Here is a 21,606-nt window from a genome sequence, read left to right as displayed (position 1 = left end):
TGGCATCTCACTGCTCGAGGAAGTCATTAAATATTCTCAGAGACTCTTCCCACCCTGCTTATAACTTCTTTGAACTGTTGCCTTCCGGCAGAAGATACAGAACAATTAAAACTCAGAGGACATGTTTTTTGAACAGTTTTTATCCTTGAGCTATAATTGCACTAAATAAGGAACTTAAGAATTACCAGCATTGAGTTGTTGGATTGTATTACTATTACTTGGTCTGTTGTGTTGTATGTTGTGTGGATACTATGAGTTTCAGGCAGGGTTTTGGGATTTAGGGATTGTTATGAGGGTGTTTGTGTGTTTTGGTCTGGTCTCTGAGTGTTATTTGTGAATTTCGTTGTATGTGTATATGGTGTATTATATGGTGCATATACATTCAATGACGATAAACTGATTCCAGTTCAACAGGATGCTGGCCGCTGTCAGCACCTACGAGTATCCTATGCCATAAGTATATATGGTAAACTGATTGCCTCCTTTTTTTTACTTATAATAACTAATTCTCCCCTTCTTTAGCTTAAGTGTGCAATTTGGGTTAAGATTTTTGAGGATAGATGGTTTCAGCACAGCTGCCTCAGCAAGCAACTAATTAGCTTCTCTGTTTTAAAAATGTTTGCCATCCATCTTGTATCTGAAGTGCTAAATAAATTGTGAGTTCTTAAAAGCCTCTTTTCTGCTAGAAAAAAAAGAAACACTATTATTAGAACATTATAAGCATCAAATGTTTCTTGTTCAAGCCTAGAATGTTAAGTGATAACATAACAGCTTTAAATGTGAGTAGCAGTATAATTGGCAGTGAAGCTTTATTAAATGGTCACATGGTTTGATATGGTGCATCTGAATTAGCTTTCTAATTAGGAGTTTAAAGTGTTTCTCATGTTGCTTTGCTTCAGGGGTCACTGTTATGACTACTAAAAGGATGTATTATTTTTTCCTCTGCCGCCCTAGTGCTTGTAAGAGAATCTTCATTTTTAAAGAGATCCTTGATTTCTGACTTCATTTTAAGACATGGATCAGGTCTATGCTGTGTACACAGATTGAAGAAGTGGGTGGGCAATACAGTACTGTTCAAGTAACTTTTGCCATAGCATTCTGAGAATCGTTACAGGAAATCACTGCTTTTTCTGGTAGTGTTGTCTTTTCACTTTTATACTCAACAATGTGAGGGCTATGTAGGGACATTCTCAATAGCATCCTAGTATCTCTCTCCCTCTCTATGTGTGTGTGTGTGTGTGTGTGTGTGTGTGTGTGTGTGTGTATGAGAGAGAGAGAGAGCGCACCTACCCCTTTGTGAATGGGTTCCTTTAGATTCTAAAGATAAAGTTTATGTCCAGCTTCATCTTCATTATTTGGAAATATTCCAGTTTGTAAGACTGAGCCACAATGAGCACACACTGTTCAAGAAATAAAATTACCAGGCTTTGTTCATTAAGAACAACACTTGATATTGATTCCAGAAAGATTGGTAAGGATTGGGAAGTACTAAGCACCACATGAGAGAGGTTAAAAAATCACATCAGGAGATTCTACAGGAAATTGTGCCTTTCTGTTTTTACCTAATGGTTACTTTCATAGTAAGCTGAGAAAACATATGGCTATGAAGTGAAAAATGCAGACACTTCTTAGGAATTCTTCCCCCTCCTGCATAAAAGTTTTAAGAATAGTAATTTGTTTCATATGTTGTTAGTTCAAGCATGGTAGTATCTGAGAATCCTTTGCAAATGTTTTTCAGCCCATTTCTGCAATAACTACTTAGAATGAAAAGGATGAAAGAATTTCAATGGTATTTCTGCTGGGATTAGTAATAATAAAAGGCAGTTTGGACTTCAGTCCTTGGAAGCCTACCAAGCGCACTTGTTTTACATGCATCAAGAACAGCTGTTCCTTGGAAGTTTTCCTTTGGTCACTAGTAGTGCTGTGGGATTGAATCTGTGGTAGAGATGAAAGATCCACTTACATAAACAACAGTGCTGTGGGAAGGGAATGAAGAGTGGTCAGAAATAATGATGATTTTGTGAATGTCATACTATTAATTAAAAGCTTTTCCAGTGGCTTGGAACAGTATCCATGGGCTGGCTGGTTTCTATATGGTTTTATGCTACTGCTGTTTTTCTAAAATCTGGTAACATGGTAAAAGAAGCTGTGGTGAAAAATACAAGTAGGATAGGTCATCACTTTACTAGAACAGGTCTTTCCTTTAAGACCATTAACAAATTGATTTTCATTATGCCCCACTTCTGCCCACTTCTGTTGTTGGAGACGTAGAGACACCTTGCATTAGTCTGGCTCTACCTCTGTTTTTGCTTATCTTAAATGTACTCTGTATCTTATTATATTGATATGTTTTGTTTTACAGTATATGGAGAGGACCAAATGTGAACTGTGTTGACAATACTGGATACACTCCATTGCATCATGCTGCCTTGAATGGCCACAAGTAAGCTTCCTAAATTTCACATTAATTTTTAACTGTTAACCTATCTAAATTGCAGTTACTTTTAACTGTAGAATTTGTTACAACTACAGCATTCTGTGGCACTTTCATGTTGATTTGTATAAACAGTGGTTCAGCAAAATTAGTTTTGTTTCAAGACCATGGTAGATTGCTGTTAAATGTGTATATTTGGATACAAAGATTATTGCAACTGAGGCCTGAAAGTGGCTTACAGTGAGGATTGAAAAATGCACTCATCCACTCATCTGTGACAAGTGAAAAATGCTGCTCGACAAGTCACAGCTCCCTGCCTGCCTGCCTCCTTCCCCAACAAGTCATAGCTCCCTGCCTGCCTGTCTCCTTCCCCTCCGCCTGTCTCTCTCTAATCCCGCAGTCCTCCCCTTCCCCCTCCCATTGCAAAAGGAAAACTGCCCTCAATACTGTCCCCCATGCTGTTTAACATCTATATGAAACCGCTGGGAGAGGTCATCAGGAGGTTTGGGCTGAGGAGTCAGCAATATGCTGACGACACTCAGCTCCACCTCTCGTTTTCCACCAATCCAGGTGAGGCGGTTTCTGTGCTGAACTCATGTCTGGACCTGATAATGGACTGGATGAGGGTTAATAAATTGAAACTCAATCCAGACAAGACGGAAGTGCTGTTAGTAGGTGCTTCGCCAGACAGGCTGGAGGGCCATCTCCCTGCCCTGAATGGGGTTACACTCCCCCTAAGGGACAGGGTCCGCAGCCTGGGGGTGCTCATGGACCCCAGTCTAACTTTGGAAGCCCAGGTGGTGCCTTCCTTCAGCTGCGGATATTATACCAGCTACGGCCCTACCTGGACGAGCAGTCTCATGACAGTTACACACACACTGGTAACATCTCGTATAGATTATTGCAATGTGCTCTACGTGGGGGTGCCTTTGAAGACGGTCCGTCGACTGCAACTGGTCCAGAATCGAGCTGCGCGGCTGGTGAGTGGTGGGGCCGCTAGAGATCACATCAAGCTGATTCTGATTAAATTACCTTGGTTACCAGTTGCTGCCCAGGCCCAATTCAAAGTGCTTGTTTTGACATAAAAAGCCCTAAACGGCTTGGGCCCTGGGTACTTGAAGGACCGCCTCCTTCCATATGAGCCTACCCGGCAGTTAAGATCTAGCCAGGGGGCCCTTTTGAAAGAGCCATCTCTCAAGGAGGTAAGAGGGATGGCTTGTAGACAAAGGGCCTTCTCGGCAGCTGCCCCCAGACTATGGAACGCCCTCCCGACTGAAATTCGTCTGGCGCCAATGTTGATGACATTTTGGCACCAGGTTAAAACCTTCCTGTTCCAGAAGGCTTTTAATTGAAATAACATCAACTGTGGGTCCTGATGATGGCAATTTTAATTGTATTTTAATTGTATTCTAATCATTTTATCTTTTATTGTATTGAATTTTAATTGTTGTAAGCCGCCCAGAGACCTCTGGGTAGAGTGGGCAGCATATAAATTAAATAAGTAAGTAAGTAAGTAAGTAAGTAAGTAAGTAAGTAAGTAAATACATACATACATACATACATACATACATACATACATACATACATACATACATACATACATACATACATACATACATACATACATACATACATACATACATACATACATACATACATACATACATAAATTAAAATATGGAGATTCACTGCTCCCAATTTCAACCGAACGAGGACACATCTTGGGCTGGGAGGGAACCATGGTTCTTTAAGAGGCCGGACACTTTTACTTTCAGTTTTATTTTTGCTGGAGACATTCAAAAGAAAGGCATTCAAAATACAAGCTTCATGACCCCACAGGCACGCAAATAATAAAGCAACCCAGGTCTGAGGGTAGATGAACCACCATGGGGGTAGGTTCTCTATTCTTCTGAAACTCCTTAAAATTGCCTCGGTTCTACCAGTTTCTCTAGTTAGCTGTGAAAGGGGTTTCAGCCAGATGAATTTGATCAAAAATAGATTCAGATCATGTTTAGAGACTGAAAGCTTAGATGACCTTATGATAGTGAATCTAAATGGACCTCCACTATTGCAGTTTAACTCTACTAAAGCCATTGATAAATGGTACTACAGTGCTAAAGCTACCAGACATGTTCAAGGAAACAAGTGCAATACTTCTGACAGCAGTGCATTTTCTACGAAGAAGGCATAGGCGAATACCATGTACATAATACAATTTATTTTGGGTTTGTACACATTGTTACGTAGAAATAAAAGTGAACAAGTGCCTAGTTTAAATTTGTTAACATAAATTGCAAGGCTATAGTCTGGTCATGCTGACTGGTGAAATTTTTGACTGACTGGTGAGACATTCTAAAATTTTTCAAGCCCTGCTTACAGCAATTTTAAACATCAAAAGGAAAGGGGGGAACATACAATATCAATCTGCTGAATTCCATGTTATTTATTTACTTATCAAAAGTAATTTTTTGTTTCCTATTATGCTCTCTGGGGCATTCAAAGTGATATGCAATAAAATAAATAAAATTCTGTCTTATAAATAGATGTAAACCCATTTTTCAAAGACAGTTGTAAAAACCAGAATGTATCTTAACCTCATTTACTAAAAACCATCCTAGCCCACACTTGAACTTCTACAGTACTCTGACTTGAATTATGAGTGTCCTAATTTCACAACAGTGGGACAATTTTAAATACATTTTGTCTTCATTATAGACAAAATAATGGCACTTTCCATTTGAGGATATTGGCTGATTCAGTGTACAGCAAAATCTCCATCATTCTCTGAATGTTTTGGTTTTCGAATATATCCATCAGCCATCCTCAATCCTGGTACTTTGTCCCTAATGCTACCTTTCTCAATACACACACTTCAAGGTGCATAGTGTTTTATACTGCATAGAAAAAGAAGGTGCCTCTTTCCTTTTTTAGCTCCCTAGAGTCAATAGAGACCAAAAGTGAACAGACGTTTTGCTCTTCACCAGTTGAGAAAGATTGTAGAAAGTTTGACATTTTAAGTTGATGCCTCCACATTTCCGCATCCCTGGCTGCTTGTGCTAGCAGTAATCAAGCAGCAGTGGCCATATATCAGGAGTTTATCTTGGAAACATTTGAGGCCTTCTGTGGCGATCACCCTACTTTGGCTCATGTAGGAAGTTGTTTGATACACCAATGGGAAGTGTTGGGAAGCAGAGCCAGAGAAACTAGAAGGGAGAGTGAGTCAGAGTCTGGGGAATTGTGAGAGTCAGAGATGAGAGTCTGAAGTAGCAGTTAGTCTGTGGTAGTTAGAGAGTGTGGCAGAGTTAGGAGTTAAGAGCATAGAACTTATAAAGAGCTAAGAGAGTTAAGTGTGAAACAAGTTATTACTAATCTAATGAATACATTAAAGATTGTGAAGAACCTGTTTAAGTGAACTGTAATCAATAAACCTGTGTTGTTCAACTTTATACACTCAGCTTGGGCCTCAATCTTTCTAATTAAAGGGTGTTGATGGAGGTCAGCTGGTGGCTGCGTAAAGGAGATAATGTGTCATGGGCCTCAGGCTAGTGAAACAACCTGGGACATGTGAGGGACGCATAACACCTTCCTTCATCATTTGCTCGTGAACCATTAATATGTTGCCTTCTCTTTTCAAGCTGAATCTCATTGCATGGATGGATGCCAAATTAATTTGGCAAGGCATGTCACAACCTGTGCCTCCAGGGTTATCTCAGGTCCTGTGGCATTTCAGTAGAATCATTGACTGCGTGCTACCAGTGCTAGCAAAGATACATGGTCCTCCACTGAAGACCTTTCCTTTGATGGGATGGATCTTTTCAGTTCCAAAACAGTTGATTACATGGGGCACCTCATAAAAGCAGCGATCACAGCTAAAAAGCTGGGGATTGGGAGTTAGTTGTATCTCAACATCATCTCACATCATCTTGGAAGAAAATGTCTTCTGCTTACCGGAGACCATGATCCCTAGCCACTGCTTCTCACTCATCTTCCCAGATGGCTCAACAGAAACATCCATACAGGCAATACAATATCAGTACTGTTTCTGTTTATCAACGAAGAGCTTTCATTCATCTAACAGTTCCTTTGACTTTTATCCTCAACTATAGTTTATGATTCTTCTACTTCCAGCCACTGCCTCAGATCATTGTCTTTCGTGCAATTATTCTATCTAGCACACCATCATCACCAACAATTGTCATTCCCGTGGAGTATGTCATCAAGTTCAACTTTCATTCCCCATTAGGAAGACTTCAGTTAATACTCTCAATTTCTATTCTTCAAGAAAGTGGTGCTAGCAATGACATGCTTGCTAGAGACAGCCAATGCAGAGTTGGGGGGGGGCTTTCCATACCACTTTAATCATTCTGTGTGTGGTGTGCAAAAAGGAACAAACCAGGCTAAAGGTCATGTCACCCACCCTGGTGCCACGGGCCAGTATCAAAGGACCAGTGTGCAATTTTTAAAATTTTTTTTATCATCATTAGTGGAAAACTCAGCAGTGGCCAGAGGATTGGAAAAAATCAGTCTACATCCCAATCCCAAAGAAGGGCAGTGCCAACTACCGTACAATTGCACTCATTTCACAAGCTAGCATGTTTATGCTCAAAATCCTCCAAGGCAGGCTTCAGCAGTATGTGGACCGAGAACTCTCAGAAGTGCAAGCTGGATTTCGAAGGGACAGAGGAACTCGAGACCAAATTGCTAACATGCGCTGGATTATGGAGAAAGCCAGAGAGTTCCAGAAAAAGATCTGATTTTGCTTCATTGACTAACCAAAAGCATGGCAGAAAGTGAGGAGGAATTAAAGAACCTCTTAATGAGGGTGAAAGAGAAGAGCGCAGAAAATGGTCTGAAGGTGAACATCAAAAAACAAAACTAAGATCATGGGCACTGGCCCCATCACCTCCTGGCAAATAGAAGGGGAAGATATGGAGGCAGTGACTGATTTTACTTTCTTGGGCTCAATGATCACTGCAGGTGGAGACAGCAGCCACGAAATTAAAAGACGCCTGCTTCTTGGGAGGAAAGCGATGACAAACCTAGACAGCATCTTAAAAAGCCACCCCTTCCCCCCACCTTCTGTTTTGCTTGCCTGCTCCTTTTTTCATAGTTTTGAGTCAGTCTCTCTCTCTCATACACACACACACACACCCTCAATTTTCAACAATTAGTTGCTTCAGTTCAGTATGTCCTTTTCCTCTCATTAATTTAAACAAGTTTATTGCCCCTATAGACCAGCTGGTCTTGTTTTCGTTTGATTTCTCTCATAAATTGTTCTGTTTTTGTATAATTAAAAAACTTCACCACCACTGTTCTTGTTCTGGGGCTTTGGGGATTACCGACAAAATGAACTCTTTCTATGTCCTGTTCAAGCAAGTGTTGTGTACCCATTATGGAGTTAACCCAGGTTATAATCTCTTTTTTGAGGTCTTGTCCATGTTGCAGTTGAAAATTCATTATTTTAATATTGGACCTTCTGGAATTATCTTTCAAATAAATCAACTTTTTGTTTGTTTCACTGATTCTCTCGTCCAAGCTGCTTATCTTAAATTCTTAGTTTTTGCTGTGTCTCTGGGCTCTTTAACTGTCTAACATTTTTCAACTCCTTTATCATTCCTGAAACTTGAAGCTTATTAATGCTCGTTTCAATAGACTTGGCTTGTCTCTCTGCTTGTTTGAAACCTTGACTCATTTTGTAGGACATGTCCTTCACAATCTGCGTCAATTTGTCCATTGCTTCCTGTTTATCTTCGAGTTGGGCTGATGAAACTACCCTTGTCAAGCAACTGTGATCCAACTTTTTTGCTATAGGTTTTAGTTAAAGCTTTATCTCTTGTCCAAGCAGGAGTTTTAGCAGCCTTATCTTTCTTCTTTGACATAGAGAAGAATAATTAGGAGTGAATATTGTTGCGAAATTTTCATTAAAAGCAGGCCTCTAAAGAAATTCTAGCAACTTATCAGACTCAAAAGCGAAAGTAGTGTTCAACACAGTCTTTAGAGAATTTAACTAGATGTACACATTCGTTATCTTTCCCTTTGAAGGTTTATGCAGAAAAAAGCAGTCTTCAGAAGGACGAAATGTATTTTAAAAGTTGTTTTCCATGTTGGCAATGTGGAGGTTCAGTTCTCCCTCCTGAGTGGAAGTGACGTTCCTCCCTACCTTTTAATTTGAGCAATGGCACTCTAGATCATTCTTTCCTTTAGTTTGTTATTCACTGCTAAAGTTCATTTTATTCTCCTAGTTTACTTAATTATTGGTGAAATAAAGTATAAAATGTGCAGCAACAGTGCAACCAAACCTGTAGTAGTCCAGACATTCAGTCTTATCTTATACAGACATGGTGTTCAGCAGTTCAGTTGTTGGGTGAACTTTAATTCAGATTACTGGTAGTATATAGCAACCTGCTTGTTCACTTGTGACTTGACTGTCTTAAAGGGATACATTACACTTGATGCAAACCTACTCACAGACCATTTTATATGCTTCTCCACTGGGCACCAGTTCTAAGTAACTTTGTTTCAAGTTAACACCTGTATTCCTCTGGGTGGAGTAGCTATACATTATTTTTGTTTTCATGGTTCTTAATTGGCCATGTAGTTGAATATTTGAATCCACAATTGTGTTTATCTAGTCATACATTTAAATGGTCATATTGTATCCTCAAGCATTCCAGTGTTGTATATTAACTCAGTAGGCTCTTATTTCTTTACTCTTCTGCCCTAGACTTAATTGTAAGTATTCATGGTGTCATTTCCCTTCTCTCCTACAGGGATGTTGTAGAAGTTCTTTTGAGGAATGATGCATTAACCAATGTGGCTGACTGCAAAGGCTGTTATCCTCTTCACTTGGCAGCTTGGAAAGGAGATGCTGAGATAGTGAAACTTCTAATACACCAGGGACCATCCCACACAAAAGTGAATGAGCAGGTCTGCTTATATTCTTCTTTTTCGTGTTTCTAATAACCTGTTATTGTTAGCGGGACCTGTGAGAGTTCCTTTACATAGGATGTATTGCTTTAAAGAAGTAAATGTTTAGTATTTTCTCCATAATGAAAATATATGTATCTGTCTTGAAAGCTGAAGTTCTAGCTTGCTATCTGATTAGGAACTGTGAAAGTGAGCAGTAATGATCTGCAATATGTGCAGAGTAGTGGAATGTTTTTTTTTTCCATTTGCTAGATAATTTTAAACGTAATGTACCAATTCCTTTCTGTGTTGGAGCCAACTGAAGAAACCATAGTCTTCTTTAAACATGTTTTTATGGCTGCTGTGAGTTTGTTCTAGAATTTAAGCTTTGCAAGTTCATTACAGCACAGCTTTTGCTCAACTTATTTCTACTCACATGAGGGAAACATGTCTAATTGTTCATGCTGAGATGCATGCTACATAACTTGTATCTTATACAGATTGTTCTCTATCGCTTGTTTAAGTGTGGAGGCTAACAGTTAGTATTCCAGATGTCCTTTAGTATGTGCATGGTGAAAGTGCAATCCATATGGGTCAGTTCAATCCAGTGTGTTTTGTTTTGTTTGCTTCATGGGCGAACACTGATTTTATGGGCGTGTGCCTCTGTGTTCTAAAACAATTGAATTGTAAGTGGCTGGCACACAAAGTTCAATGAATCATATGTTCAGTATCTCTCCAAATTAGAAATATTAATGTTCAAAGTAGATGGAATATAGAGAATGCTTGCAGGTTTTCTGAACAGTTTGCTACAGTAGCCTGCCCATAAAATGAGCAGTATGCATATTTTCTAACTGGATATGAGACTTGATTTAGGTGAATGTACTGTATATAATTTATAGCTGACTTGATAGGTTAATTACCTGGAGCAGGGTTGGTTGGGAATTTAATTCTCTACTGTGCCTTATGGGAGAAGAGCCAACCTTCTGGGATCTTGGATGAACTACATGGTGAGCAAGCCCAGAAGAATGAAATGGTCAACCACTTCTGAGTACCTAATACCTAGGAAACCCTGAAAAGGGTTGCTATAAATCAGAAGTGACCTTGCAGCATGTTAATATTATTAGATATTTTGTACATCTGTACATTTCCAGTAACACAGTAATCCATGCTACACCATACAGGTGTTTTAGATAGTGTCGGCCAGGATTGCAGCGAAGATGCTGAGGGGGCAAGCACAAATTTATTCAACATTAAAGTTTATATTCCATCTCTGTTCTGTGTTCATGGCTTTTGGGCTTAACATCTGTGAAATTGTATATTTTAGCACTGTTTTTCAGAAATAAGCTATTCTAGGAACAAAATTTCTAACTGAAAAGACATTCAAAAATGTTGTTCAATTAATGATTAGTATCATTCTTCAAATTAAAAGAGCCAAATGTGCATGTTAAAATGGCCCTTGATTATATTGTTTGCAAATCCTCTTTGGTGCACTCTACTCATTGTGCATTGAAGTGCAGCTGTGATCAGTTTGTTCTAGTTAATAACATATGTTTTATAACACTGCTTACCATTCTCTAGTGTGTTGGAAGGAAGCCATATGAAAGTGAATTATCAAATATGTGCTAATGATGAGGCCAAATACACAAAAAGTTACTAAAATATTAAGAAGTGAATTGTAGAATCTGTTTAGTTAAAGTTTGCATGTTATCTTTAAAATGATATGCATGGTGCAGTTATTGACAGCTGGAATGGCCACTGATTAATTGCTTTTCATTGGAATGAAATATTGTCATGTTCTTCCATTCCTTTCCTTCAGAGTCACTCACTGCTTTGTTGCTATATCTTGCCCATTTCATCATCACATTTTCTTTTCCTCTCCTTTTTGTAGAATGCTCTTGAGATCAAAGAACTCAAAAAGTACGGCCCCTTTGACCCCTATATCAATGCCAAGGTGTGTACTTCGCTGCCAGGATTTCAGTATATCTTTATTCCGAGCTGTAATTTTTGTGGTTTCAGGTGCATTATCTGCCAATTGGTTGATGATGCCTATTGGGGAATGAGAGGGTGGGAACTGGAAATTGTTTTTTATTTACTGTGGAATTTGTATTAAGCCAGCATTAATAAGATTGCTCAGGAGAATGCTACTTGATGTTTAGTGAGATCCTCTAATGCTTTGACTTGCTCTGTCTCTGATACTGATAAGTTCCCACCTGGAGGTAGAATTTGAAAATTAATTTCAAAATGTTACTGTTTCTCATATTTAATAAGGGGAAATGCAATGTTTATGTTATATGATCCAAACCCACTCTAAATTACAGTAGATCAAGATTTTGCTAATGATAGCAACACACTACAGTGCTAAAATACTGCTGGTAGCTTTTGGGTGTATATACTGTATGCATTTATTCTTTCTTACTTCCCTGGCTGTACTTTTGCATCTGAATGTTTCTTTGTCTGGGTCTTGCCATTATTCTTCCCTTGCTTCCAGCAATTCTTTATCTAGAGACAAAGAACAAAAGCAATTTACCAATAAAGCTTCTGAGAATAGTTGAAATTTGAAGATACTGCATATTCACTCTTATAGTATATTTTGAAACACCTTTGTAAAAAATTATTTCCTACAAACATCTTAAAAGAAGGGATTATAATATATTTAACATTTATTTGCCAACTTCTGCAAGAACTGGCGCTTACAACTTAAATTTTACTAGCTAGAATCCTATTGGCAATTTACATGTTCATGAGTGAAATTGTAGAAGTAATAGTGGTGTGTTGTTGCTAATTAATGGGATGCCAGTTACATTCCTGGGTGCATGCATACCACATGACCAGGAATACAACTAATAACTTATTATTTAGCAGCGGTTTGCTGCTATGACTTACAGTGGTGCCCTGACTTATGAATGCCCCCACTTATGACCATTTCGAGTTACGACCAGCTCCGGCTGCAAAATTTGCTTTTACTTGCAACCGGAGCTTCCATTTATGAACAGAAAAAGACAGGGGAAAAAGGCGGGAAATTCAAATTTCTAACTGTAGGTGGCGATGAGGCTACTTCTTTGTAGCTCTTTCGCCCCAGCAGTTAGAGAGTGTGCGATCGGAGGAGGCTGCCTGATAAGGTAAGGTGCTGTTTTCTGCTTTTTAAAAACTGTTGGTGTTTTTGCGGCTTGGTTTTGGGTTGGGGGATTATTTTCTGTGCTCTGATGGGTCTTGGGGGTTTGTTTGAGTGTTGGGTTTTTTCCCCAATTCTGATGTGTCTTTGGAGGGGTTGTTTGTTTTCCCCTATTTCTGATGGGTTTGGGGGGATTTGGTTACTTTTTGGGGGTTTCCCCCATTTCTGATGGGTCTTGCATGCTTCCCTTGCTTTTTCCTTTGTTCTCTTTGCATTTTGGACATGGTCCCTTTGTTTTCTGTGCGTTTCCAAACGGTGTCCTTTATTCTCTGTGCATTTCTGACCTGTCCCCTTTGTTTTCTGTGCATTTCGGACCTGGTCCCTTTATTCTCTGTGCATTTCGGACCTGGTCCCTTTGTTTTCTGTGCATTTCATACCTGGTCCCTTTGTTTTCTGTGCATTTCGGACCTGGTCCCTTTGTTTTCTGTGCATTTCCGAACTGCATCCTTTGTTCTCTGTGCATTTCCGACCTGGCCCCTTTGTTTTCTGTGCATTTCTCATGGGTCTTGCACACTTGATTGCTTTTCTTTGCCTGCCCCCCTTCAGCCGGAAAGGATTAATCTCGTTTCCAATGAGTTTTGCAGTGATTTTTTGGGGGGTGATTTTTTTCTTCTGCCAGATAGGATTAATTGCATTTCAGTGCATTTCAATGGGAAATGGTGCTTTGACTTACACCCATTTCTACTTATGCCCATCTTCATGAACCAATTAAGTTCGTAAGTCAAGGTACCACTGTATATGATTTCAGATATTCTTGCATAGATCACTAGTAAAATTCTGGTCAATATGCTTAAGCTGCATTACCTTAAAACACTGATACAGTGACTGAAAATGGTTAGCTTGGCAGCTAATAAAAAAAAATTGCTACAATAGATTCCTATTACAAGAACTTGGCAGAAACTCTGTAGTATTGTCCTTAATGTAGTATGGCTCAGTCCTTGGTGTAGTAAAGAGTTTGCAGTACTAAGAACTATCATGCACATTTTTCAGTGAAGGTCACAGCTTGCTTTGTCTTGCCAAGTGCCAGAGAGACATTTTAGACATCAGACATTTCAGAAGCCATACTCTCAATTTCTTCATCTTGCAATGGATGTAATACTCGTTATTAAGGTTTCCAGTGAGGCACACTGCAGCCAAGGGGATCAGGCATTCAAACTGATGAAACAGATCAGAATTTTAAATCAGAGAAGGAGGTAACCCAAATTTTCTCTTTGGTAATTCAAAAGATTAGTTGTGGCTGTGTTTTAGCTCTCTGTGCACATGCAAGAACATTAAAGAGATTGCTTACATGAAAACTAAGACTGGGATGCAAGGAACTATGTCAGTTCTCTTAAGATTCTGTAGACTTGTCTCAAACAGCAGCTCTGAAACTGAGGGGAATTCTACAAGTTTGATATGATGCCTCCCCAGAGTCAACATTCACTGAATTAGTGCTAACCTCTTGCGTGAGCAAGTACATAGACTTTCTAAAAGGAAGAGCAGGGAGTTAATGAGCACAGAGGTTTTCTCCATTTGATATAAACTAAACGGTTCTTTTGTTAACAGTTTTATGCAACTTGCCACTAAAATACAGGACATGATCTATTGTGACATATACTGTAGTTTAATTGTCAAGTGTCCAAAAAAAATCCCAAATTATGGGGAAACCATTTATCTCTGAAAAAGGAGCATTGTCTGAGTAGTGTCATTCTGCCTAAAATGGGTGGTGCTGAAATCAATAAAGCTTGGTTAGTTTAACTTCACAAAAGTTTACCATTTGAAGCAAGGTATTTGGTTTAGATATTTTCAGCTTGGCCTATTGGTTATCTAAAGGCATACTGTATAAGTCTTACTGAAAGAGTCTTTGTCATTCAGTTTGTTCCCGGTGGCACCAGTCAGATGCCATGGAGGAAGTTCCTATGTATGGTATAAAAGCATCAGACCCCTGTTGCCTGTGCCTAACTGCATAGACTTGGGAAAATGAAACTCTTATTTAGCCGCTATTGGTTATTGCAATTGATAGCAAATTCATGAATTCCACTTTTACTATTGCCAGTAGATTGGATTGGGCGATGCCATGTTTGATCTATGCTGCTTCAGGCAAGCTGTTTGGTTCCTGAGCACTACCACTTCCAAGTGTTTTATACCTATAAAACCCTAGAAAGTTAGAGTCAGCATGACAGCAGGTGTGGTGGTGATAATAACAACAACAGCAATGATCCTGGTTCTTAAAGCTCCCTACCATTTATCATCATCTATGAAATAAACAATAAGGATTTATGTGAAGCAGTAGTGAAGGCACAAAATTAGAAGTCCGCAAGTGGATGGAAACCATTACTTTTGGTGGAAAAAATTAATTTCAATCTACTCACATTCGTCTAAATTTTTAAACAAAACCCTTCACAATCTGTGTCTTATTAAATAATTCTTCATACAAGGAATAATCCATTTGATCATAAATCTATCAGTTTATCTGATCCTAAAATTTGCTGACCTGTCGCCTGTTTACTCACAATTCACAAGTTGTTTACACCATTTACTTCCCAAAATATTTTTTGTTGTGATGTGCCGTCAAGTTGCATCTGACTTATGGTGACCTTATGAACGGGCACTCTCCAGAATGCCCTGTCCTCAACAGCCCTGTTTAGCTCTTGCAGATTCAAGTTTGTGGCTTCCTTTAGGGAGTCAATCAACTTTGTATTTGGTCTTCTTTTCCTGCTGTTTTCCACGTTTCCTAGCATTATTGTCTTTTGCAGATAATCTTACCTTCTCACGATGTACCCAAAGTAGGATAGCCTCAGTTTCAACATTTTTGCCTCCAGAGATAGTTTAGGCTTGTTTTTATCTAGGGCTCACTTGTTCATCTTTCTGGGAGCCCAGGATATCCACAAAGTTTTTCTCCATTTCTCTATTTCAAACAGGTTTTTTTTTCAAATCAAGTTTTTTTTTCTTTCAACCTTCTTTACTATCAAGCTTTCACATCTGTACATAGTAATTGGAAATACACAAGAGTGGATTAGCTTGCCTTTGTCTTCATGACACATCCTTACATTTGATGATATTTTCTAATTCCATTGCTGCCCTTACAGGTATCAGTCTTATTCTAATTTATTGGCTGCAGTCTCCATCTAGATTGATGATTCAACCAAGTATACAAATTCACCCACTATTTCAGTTCATTCATCAACATTAAAGTTGTGTAGTTATTCTGTAGTCATAGTTTTGGTCTTAATAATGTTCAACTGGAGTCTTGCTTTGTCACTTCATTCTTTCAGTTTCACTAAAAGTTATTTCAAGTCCTTGCTGCTTTCTGGAAGTAAGATTGTGTCATCTGCATATCTTAAATTATTGATGTTTCTTCCACCCATTTTTACTCCTCCTTCATCTGAATCTCATCTGGCTTTCCACAAGATATGTTCTGTGTACAGATTGAACAGATAAGGGGATAAAATGCACTCTTGTCTGAAACATGTGCCTATAGGAAACAATTCTGCCTCTCCATATTATGTCGTAATCATAGCTTCTTTTCTTCAGTACAAGTTACGCATCAGGACAATCAAGTGCTGAGGCACATGCATTTCTTTCTGAACAACCCATAGTTTTTCATGCATACAGATAAAGAAGCACTACAGTCATTAGTACATACAGCATTTGCATTATGATCTTGAGTGTGTTTTCTTTTTTTGAAAGTTCCATAATATAGGGATGCATGCCTTGAGAATTCAAAACATTCCAGTGGCCTCCAGTTTTAGAGAACAAAACTACAACACTATACTGGGACAATCAAGTTATCACAGATAGAACAATTGATTTTAATAAGCTGGATAGTTTACTTCTGGATAAGCAACAAAGAAATGCATGCATTAATAGAATTTGGAGTTCTGTCAACAACCAGCCTCAAACGTAAAGGAAGTACAAAAATAGCTAAGTTCCAAACATTAAGGCAAGAAATAAAAAGAATATTGAAGCAATTTCAACAGCAGGGGTTATTCCAAATCTTTGTTTACCAGTTTAAAATAATTGCCAATAGCTGTTAATTTGCTTCCTGAAATTTAGGTATCAGTGATTTTGCAAGCATGTAATCTCACCTGCAGATTTTTAGGATGTCAGTCCTACTGTTAGATTTGATTCTGTGGTCTGCCTCCATGCACATGCAATGCTGAGAAATAAAAAGTGCAATATTATCCTTGTCCTGTCTTTATCATTCCAAAGTGATAAGACAAGTATCTGTGTGGCTGTGGAGGAGGGCCAGATATAAGAAATCAGCTACATTCTACCTGTGAAGCACCTGTTACTGTTGAGCAGGAACCCAGTAATACTATTGATTAAGGCCAGTACCATTGAGCAAGATGTGAGCACCCTCATCTTCCAAAACCTTGTGCTGGACCAAGATCCAAGCTAGAGTTTTTCTTTAGAGTCGGTTGTTCCAAAGAAGTTCATTTTGACATTTGGACAAGGAACACATAAGAAGACAGCAGGGCACAAGAAGATGATCAAGGAATATAATAAGGTGATTATGCATATGTTCTACAATGTTAATGACTGCCAAGAGCTAGAAGGAACACTGGGATGGAGGCAAAATCTACTTGCAGTTTATACAGATTTACACCTAGGTGACATTGTTTCAGAACATTGCAGAATGCAAATACAGTGGTGCCTCGCAAGACGATTGCTTCGCATGACGACGAATTCGCTTTACAGTGAGGTTTTCGGAGCGACCTTGCTCTTCATTTAACAATGTTTCCTATGGGCGATTTTCGCTTTACGATGTTAGGGACCTTACCTTGCAAGATGGTTAAATCTTAGGTCCCTGTTTTTCACTTTACAATGTTTTTGACAGCTTGGTCTCGCTTCGCTATGTGAGTCTTTTAATGGTCTCTGTTTCGTTAGACGGCTGTCTTCGCTTGGGAACCGCGTTTCGCTTAACAATGTTTCCTATGCCAATTTTCGCTTTACAATGATAATCCATTCCCATTGGAACAGATTATCAGGTTTTCAGTGCATTTTAATGGGAAAACGTGTTTCGCAAGGCAATGTTTTCACTTAACAGTGATTTTTGCGGAACGAATTAACATCGTCTTGCGAGGCACCACTGTACAACATATGAAAAAAATTTTATGTCACACACCTAGAAACAACTCATGAGAAGGAGACTGGAAACTATTTATTTGACCAACATTTCCCAGAAAAATGTAGCAGTTCTTTAAACCACAGTAATAGCCACCCTGAAGTCAATACGGGAGAAATCCCTTATACCTGGCAATCCACCAGAAGCAGCAGAGAACAAAGATTTTTTTCAGGAAGCAAGATAAGGGTTTATGTCAACCTTGTGAAATTTAATAGAAGTCTCCAAACCACAAGCCTCTTCTCCCTAAAATAAATACCAACAAGTATATTTATAACATAATTTCAAATCTAAATTGGATTGAGTTATTTTCTGTATGAAAGGAATGATAGTCATTCAATTCACTCAGTAGTTTATTGCTTGATGGTCAGTATCTCTATATTGTTACACATTCCATGAAGGTTTTTAGGACCTGATTCCTAATTTGTAGGCCTTCTTTTGCCCTCAAGAACCAGAAATGCTTAGAAAGAAGTATACAGTAGTAAGAAAAATAGTACAGACTTATTTCTTAGGGATTTTTTAAATTCTGTAATGAAAATATGCATTTCCTGAGAAAGAGCCAAGGTGTTCAGCTGTGTAAGCCTTCCTCAGTGATGAAAAGTAATTGTTTGTGTTCATATAACAAGTTGTACACTTTTGTTTTAGAATTAGATGGCTAGGACAGGTTCCCAAATTGAGGGGCAGGGGCGGGGATTTATAGTTGCATACCAAAGACCTGCAGAGCTTTTAGTGGTTTCCTTAACAAAATATTTGGAAGGGAAAATTAGTTACATGTTTATATGTAAGGACTGTTTTTGCTTTGACACTCTCTGTGTATATGATGTAATATTTTTCTAAATATTATAAATTATAGATGTACTTTCTTGACAAATTGAAGATTGTTTTTCATTTTCTTCTTCATTCTTCCTTGTTACACTGCAAGCTGTTGTTCTTTCCCATATCAATCCTACAAAAAGCTCACTGCATGAGGATAAATACAGTGGGGTCTTGACTTGAGAACTTAATCTGTATTGGAAGGCGGTTCTCAAGTCAAAAAGTCTGTAGGTCAAGTCTCCATTGACCTACAGTGCATTGAAAACCAATTAATCCTGTAACAGGCCGTTTTTGTTCCATTTTGGTTTTTTTCTGGTCTGTAAGTCAATTCTCAGGCTGCAAGTCAAACCTAAATTTTGTGGCCAGAGAAGTCTGTAAGTCAAGCCGTCTGTAAGTCAAGCCGTCTGTAAGTCAAGGGTCCACTGTAGTGTAGCACAACTAAGGTTTCCTCCCTCCTTTCTTACCCTCTCCCCATTTCCTTTTTCTAGTCTAAGGAAGGAAAATGTGGTTATCCATACATATCACTTGATATTTAAACTTGCTAATTCAACTTGTATATTCATATAGGTACATGAGGTGCTGATAATGTTCATGTTGTGTAGCTTTCAGAAAAAATGCATACTTGGATGCCAGTTTATGCTCATCTTTTCTGATTATCAAGTGATATTCACATGGAAATTCTCAGTGTCCATCTCAGTGCATTTGGCATCACAGAGTCAACTCTGGGTGTGACCATTCAACTCCTTTATGAAGCTGTTAGGTGTCCTATGTGGCATGTCTCTGGAAGCAGGGAAAATTAGCTTTGTTACAGTATGTCCTGCCCAAACTCCACAGCCCTAGATGTCAAGATAAAGGTAAACTGGCTGTTTGCTTCTCTTCCCCATGTTGTTAGCTGAGGGCTTGTGAATGCAAATTGTTTACTGCCAAGAATCAGAGGCAACTTGAGAGCAATATAAATAGGCACTGCAATCACCAGATTGATATAGGATGGGTGGAAGCCATTTTAAAAATCAGTTTTCCTGTTTATCTTGGGAGTTCATGAGAGGGGGGTTTCTAGGAACTCATTCCTGTCGTCTTTCTTGGTATGTGTATATGTGTAAGAGAGAAGAATGTAGGGATTCACTCCTCTCTCTTATACTTCTGCATGTCTACATGCTGCAAAATCAGGAGAATATTGCATCTTGTACACCTGTGTTACTGAAGATAAAATGGTCATGTTAGGATTCATTTCATAAATTTATTTTAAATGCCATCATTTCCAAAGTACATTAGGGTATACCTTCAGTATATTTGAAGGTTTTTTGGTAGGTTCCTTTATAGGGAAAAATGTAAGTATATTAAAGAGTACCACAAATGTTGTTGATGAAATGTACAGTATGTTCTGGATCTTACATAAGAACATAAGAAGAGCCCTGCTGGATGAGGCCAAGGGCCCTTCCACTACAGTTTCCTGTATCTCACAGTGGTCCCACCAGGTGCTACTGGGAGCACATGGGATAATTAGATAAATTTCTCCTGATATCCCTCCCCTGCGTCTGGCGTTTTGAGGTACCTTCTTTCTAAGTCCAGAGATTATACATCCCCATCATGGCTTGTAACCTGCAATGGACTTTTCCTCTAGGAATCTGTCCAATCCCCTTTTAAAGGCATCTAGGCTAGATGCCATCACCACATCCTGTGGCAAGGAGTTCCACAGACTAACAACAGGTGCCTGGGTTTTGTGGGTTTTTTTTTTTTTAAATAACTTCATAACAAATAAAAGCTGGAAAGATCTTTGATCTCGGTGTTCTTATAAAGCCAACCCTGAGTACTACAAATGGATATGTGTACATATATACATTTCAAAGCATCCCAAAGGTTTATGATTAGAAAAATCTAAGATACATACAGTTTTAGATAGTGGGAAATACAGTGGTGCCCCGCACCACAACGATAATTTATTCTCCTGAAATCGCTGTTAAGCGAAAACATTTTCCCCACTGGAATGCATTGAAACCTATTAATGCATTCCTATGGGAAAATTACCTCATCGTCCAGCGAAGATTGCCCATAGGGAAGCCATTTTCCTAGCGCTGATCAGCTGTTAAAATGGCTGCCCTGCAAAGCATGGGTCCGGAAAACACACAGGGCAGCCATTTTGTGGAGCCGGAAAAATCATTGTCTTGCGAACAAACAGTTCGCAAAGCATGGACCTAATTGTCGTCAAACGAAAATCCCCCATAGGAAACAAAAGTCATCGACCAGCGGATTCATCTTTTAACGGGGTCGTCATCATGCGGGGCACCACTGTATGTTGATTGTTAAGAAATTAGGTGCATTTTTCCACCGATATAGCAATCATTAATGTTATATTTATGTAAGTTGCAAGTCTTGAAATTTCCTACTGATATTCTATCCTCCAGCTGTTTCAACATATATAATTTTGGGATCATATGTAAAGTGTGCTGCTTATATACTGCTTACAGCACTCTCTGGGCGGTTTACATGCAGGCTACACATTGTACACATATAAACTACAGCACAGATTGTTACCAGCTGAGAAAATATTCCCAGTGTTAGCTCTTTCTGAATACATGTTATTCACTCTTAACACAGTACAGTGGACCCTTAACTTACAGACGGCTTGACTTACAGACTTTTCGAGTTACAGACTTCTCTGGCTGCAAAATTTAGGTTCGACTTGCAGCCAGAGAATCGACCTACAGACCAGAAAAAAAAACAAAATGGAACAAAAATGGCTGGTTATGGCATTAATTGGTTTTCAATGCATTATAGGTCAATGGAGACCCAACCTACAGACTTTTCAACCTGCAGCCACTGTTCCAATTAATTCCGTAAGTAGAGGGTCCACTTTACTCAGAGATTGTTTTCAGTTGCACACTGTATTCCGTATATGTTCCAGTTCACACTGATTGAATGCGTATCTGCTGATTTTTCTCAGTTAATTGTATTTGTGATCACTCAGTGGTTTAGGTATGTGGCTGCAGAGCCTGATGTTGAGAGTTTGATTTCCCACGGTGCCTGCTGTGAGTAGAGCCAGCCTGTGTGGCCTTGGGAAAGCTGCTGTCCCAGGATGCTCCCAGAAGAAGGGAATGATAAATCACTTTTGAGAATTCTTGACATCAGTTAGCATGTCAGAATTTACTTGATGGCAGCATATAATTATTATGTGGTAGG

The 21,606-nt window shown here is 38.9% G+C and overlaps 1 protein-coding gene across 9 annotated transcripts in view; it reads left to right on the top strand.

Moving 5' to 3' along the window:
• The window catches only part of ANKS1A (ankyrin repeat and sterile alpha motif domain containing 1A), a 186,585-nt gene that overhangs the window by 24,355 nt on the left and 140,624 nt on the right, over positions 1-21,606 (top strand). For 7 of the 9 annotated variants that reach the window (XM_072997399.2, XM_072997403.2, XM_072997400.2 and 4 more), the window contains exons 2-4: positions 2,363-2,443; positions 9,205-9,361; positions 11,229-11,291. In XM_072997399.2, the coding sequence (XP_072853500.2) occupies positions 2,363-2,443; positions 9,205-9,361; positions 11,229-11,291 (301 nt within the window). The remainder of the gene's footprint in view (positions 1-2,362; positions 2,444-9,204; positions 9,362-11,228; positions 11,292-21,606) is intronic. The other 2 variants (XM_072997401.2, XM_072997404.2) reach the window with 1 other exon arrangement.

The sequence above is a fragment of the Pogona vitticeps genome, chromosome 4 (assembly GCF_051106095.1).
Source record: "Pogona vitticeps strain Pit_001003342236 chromosome 4, PviZW2.1, whole genome shotgun sequence".
In the NCBI taxonomy this organism is placed as follows: domain Eukaryota; kingdom Metazoa; phylum Chordata; class Lepidosauria; order Squamata; family Agamidae; genus Pogona; species Pogona vitticeps.
This window is presented reverse-complemented; position numbering and strand designations above follow the sequence as displayed.